At 49.0% G+C, this 4,657-nt stretch overlaps 1 protein-coding gene across 1 annotated transcript in view; it reads right to left on the reverse strand.

Moving 5' to 3' along the window:
* Positions 1 to 4,447, reverse strand: part of LOC144677014 (A disintegrin and metalloproteinase with thrombospondin motifs 5-like) — a gene marked incomplete at its 5' end in the record, with an annotated part of 20,655 nt that extends 16,208 nt beyond the window's left edge. Inside the window, one exon of the mRNA XM_078537280.1 lies at positions 4,309 to 4,447. Within this exon, the coding sequence (XP_078393406.1) occupies positions 4,309 to 4,447 (139 nt within the window). The remainder of the gene's footprint in view (positions 1 to 4,308) is intronic.
* Positions 4,448 to 4,657: the final 210 nt, after the last annotated feature.

A 4,657-nucleotide genomic window follows, 5' to 3' on the forward strand; every position in this document is an offset into this window, starting at 1 on the left:
TAGATACAGAGTAAATCTCCCTCTACACTGTCCCCATCAAACACTCCCAGGGCAGGTACAGCACGGGGTTAGATACAGAGTAAATCTCCATCTACACTGTCCCCAACAAACACTCCCAGGACAGGTACAGCACGGGGTTAGATACAGAGTAAATCTCCCTCTACACTGTCCCCATCAAACACTCCCAGGACAGGTACAGCACGGGGTTAGATACAGAGTAAAGCTCCCTCTACGCTGTCACCATCAAACACTCCCAGGACAGGTACAGCACGGGGTTAGATACAGAGAAAATCTCCCTCAACACTTTCAACATCAAACATTCACAGGACAGGTACAGCACGGGGTTAGATACAGAGTAAAGCTCCCTCTACACCGTCCCCATCAAACATTCCCAGGACAGGTACAGCACGGCGTTAGATACAGAGTAAAGCTCCCTCTACACCGTCCCCATTAAACACTCCCAGGACATGTACAGTACGGTGTTAGATACAGAGTAAAGCTCCCTCTAGACTGTCCAAATCAAAAAATCCCAGGACAGGTACAGCACGGGCTTAGATAAAGAGTAAAGTTCTCACTACACTCTCCCCATCAAACACTCCCAGGACAGGTACAGCACGGGGTTAGACGCAGAGTAAAGCTCCCTCTACACTGTACCCATCAAACACTCCCAGGACAGGTAAAGCACGGGGTTAGATACAACGTAAATCTCCCTCTACAATGTCCCCTTCAAACACTACAAGGACAGGTATAGTAAAGGTTTAGAAGCAGAGTAAATCTCCCTCTACACTTTCACCATCAAACATTCCCAGGACAGGTACAGCACAGGGTTAGATACAGAGTAAAGCTCCCTCTACACCGTCCCCATCTAACACTCCCAGTATAAGTACAGCACGGGGTTAGATACAGAGTAAAGCTCCCACTACACTGTCCCCATCTAACACGCCCAGGATAAGTACAGCACGGGGTTAGATACAGGGTAAAGCTCCCACTACACTGTCCCCATCAAACACTCCATGGACAGGTACAGCATGGGGTTAGATACAGAGTAAAGCTCCCTCTATACTGTCCCAATCAAACATTCCCAGGACAGGTACAGCAGGGAGTTAGACACAGAGTAAAGCTCCCTCTACACTGACCCCATCAAACACTCCCAGGACAGGTACAGCACGGGGTTAGATACAGAGTAAAGCTCCCTCTATACTGTCCCCATCAAACATTCCCAGGACAGGTACAGCAGGGAGTTAGACACAGAGTAAAGCTCCCTCAACACTGTCGCCATCAAACACTCCCAGGACAGGCACAGCACGGGGTTAGATACAGAGTAAATCTGCATCTACACTGTCCCCATCAAACACTCCAATGACAGGTACAGCACGGGGTTAGATACAGAGGAAATCTCCCTCTACACTGTCCCCATCAAGCACTCCCAGGACAGGTACAGCACGGGGTTAGATACAGAGTAAAGCTCCCTCTACACTGTCACCATCAAACACTCCCAGGACAGGTACAGCACGGGGTTAGATACAGAGAAAATCTCCCTCAACACTTTCAACATCAAACATTCACAGGACAGGTACAGCACGGGGTTAGATACAGAGTAAATCTCCCTCTACACTGTCCCCATCAATCACTCCCAGGACAGATACAGCACAGGGTTAGACACAGTGTAAATCTCCGACTACACTGTCTCCATCAAACACTCCCAGGACATGTACAGAACGGGATTAGATAAAGAGTAAATCTCCCTCTGTCCTTCCCAGAACAGGTACAGCACAGGGCTAGATAATGGGTAAAGCTCCCTCTACACTGTCTCCATCAAACACTCCCAGGACAGGTACAATACGAGGTTAGATACAGAATAAAGCTCCCTCTACACTTTCACCATCAAACATTCCCAGGACAGGTACAGCATGGGGTTAGATACACAGTAAATATCCATTTACACTGTCCCCATCAAACACTCCCAGAACAGGAACAGCACGGGGTTAGATACAGAGTAGATAGAGAGTAAAGCTCCATCTACACTGTCCCAATCAAACACTCCCAGAACAGGTACAGCACATGGTTAGATATAGAGAAAATCTCCCTCTACACTGTCCCCATCAAACACTCCCAGGAAAGGTACAGCACGGGGTTAGATACAGAGTAAATCTCCCTCTACACTGTCCCCATCAAACACTCCCAGGACAGGTACAGCACGGGGTTAGATACAGAGTAAATCTCCCTCTACACTGTCCCCATCAAACACTCCCAGGACAGGTAGAGCACGGGGTAAGATACAGAGTAAAGCTCCTTCTACACTGTCCCCATCAAACACTCCCAGGACAGGTACAGCACGGGGTTAGATACAGAGTAAATCTCCCTCTACACTGTCCCCATCGAACACTCCAAGGACAGGTACAGCACGGGGTTAGATACAGAGTAAATCTCCCTCTACACTGTCCCCATCAAACACTCCCAGGACAGGTACAGCACGGGGTTAGATACAGAGTAAATCTCCCTTTGCACTTTCCCAATCAAACACTCCCAGGACAGGTACAGCACGGGGTTAGATACAGAGTAAAGCTCCCTCTACACTGACCCATCAAACACTCCCAGGACAGGTACAGCACGGGGTTAGATACAGATTAAATCTCTCTCCACACTGTCCCCATCAAACACTCCCAGGACAGGTACAGCACGGGGTTAGATACAGGGTAAATCTCCTTCTGCACTGTTCCTATTAAACTTTCCCAGAGCAGGTACAGCATGGGGTTTGATACAGAGTAAAGCTCTCACTACACTCTGCCCATCAAGCACTCCCAGGACCGTTACAGCACGGGGTTAGTTACAGAGTAAAGGTCTCCCTACACAGTCCCCATCAAACACTCCCAGGACAGGTACAGCACGGGGTTAGATACAGAGTAAATCTCCCTCTACACTGTCCCCATCAAACACTCCCAGGACAGGTACAGCACGGGGTTAGATACAGAGTAAATCTCCCTCTACACTGTCCCCATCAAACACTCCCAGGACAGGTACAGCACGGGGTTAGATACAGAGTAAATCTCCCTCTACACTGTCCCCATCAAACACTCCCAGGACAGGTACAGCACGGGGTTAGATACAGAGTAAATCTCCCTCTACACTGTCCCCATCAAACACTCCCAGGACAGGTAGAGCACGGCGTAAGATACAGAGTAAAGCTCCCTCTACACTGTCCCCATCAAACACTCCCAGGACAGGTACAGCACGGGGTTAGATACAGAGTAAATCTCCCTCTACACTGTCACCATCGAACACTCCAAGGACAGGGACAGCACAGGGTTAGATACAGAGGAAATCTCCCTCTACACTGTCACCATCAAACACACCCAGGACAGGTACAGCACGGGGTTAGATACACAGTTAACTCCCTCTATACCGTCCGCAACAAACATTCCCAGGACAGTTACAGCACGGGGTTAGATACAGAGTAAATCTCCCTTTGCACTTTCCCAATCAAACACTCCCAGGACAGGTACAGCACGGGGTTAGATACAGAGTAAATCTCCCTTTGCACTTTCCCAATCAAACACTCCCTGGACAGGTACAGCACCAGGTTAGATAAAGAGTAAAGCTCCCTCAACACTGTCCCCATCAAACACTCCCAGGACAGGTACAGCACGGGGTTAGATACAGAGTAAATCTCCCTTTGCACTTTCCCAATCAAACACTCCCAGGACAGGTACAGCACGGGGTTAGATACAGAGTAAAGCTCCTTCTACACTGTCCCCATCAAACACTCCCAGGACAGGTACAGCATCAGGTTAGATAAAGAGTAAAGCTCCCTCAACACTGTCCCCATCAAACACTCCCAGGACAGGTACAGCACGGGGTTAGATACAGAGTAAATCTCCCTTTGCACTTTCCCAATCAAACACTCCCAGGACAGGTACAGCACATGGTTTGATACAGAGTAAATCTCCTTCTACACTGTCCCCATCAAACACTCCCAGGACAGGTAGAGCACCAGGTTAGATAAAGAGTGAAGCTCCCTCTACACTCTCCCCATCAAACACTCCCAGGACAGGTACAGCACGGGGTTAGATACAGAGTAAATCTCCCTCTACACCGTCCCCATCAAACACTCCCAGGACAGGTACAGCACGGGGTTAGATACAGAGTCAAACTCCCTCTACATTGTCCCCATCAAACACTCCCAGGACAGGTACAGCACGGGGTTAGATACAGAGTAAATCTCCGTCTATACTGTACCTATCAAGCACTCCCAGCACAGATTCAGCACCGCGTCAGACACAGGTTAACACGCTTTGTACAGTAGATTACCAATTTCGTGTGCTATGGTGAAGGCACTCTGAAGTCCAATGTCCTGGATGACCGCACAGTTCTGATCCGGCTGACAGACGGTTCCAATGTGGGCGAGGCCCATAGACTCACAGTAATACTCCAGACACAGGTTCTGTAGGGAAATAGGAAATGTCAAATTCAGTATGTGGGAAGATCGAGTTTACAGATATCTCCCTGAGAGAGAGGGACTGAGAGACACCAGTCAGTGTACAGATATCTCCCTGAGAGAGAGGGGACTGAGAGACACCAGTCAGTGTACAGATATCTCCCTGAGAGAGAGGGACTGAGAGACACCAGTCAGTGTACAGATATCTCCCTGAGAGAGAGA

The sequence above is a fragment of the Cetorhinus maximus genome, unplaced genomic scaffold (assembly GCF_964194155.1).
Source record: "Cetorhinus maximus unplaced genomic scaffold, sCetMax3.hap1.1 HAP1_SCAFFOLD_2128, whole genome shotgun sequence".
Taxonomy (NCBI): Eukaryota; Metazoa; Chordata; class Chondrichthyes; order Lamniformes; family Cetorhinidae; genus Cetorhinus; species Cetorhinus maximus.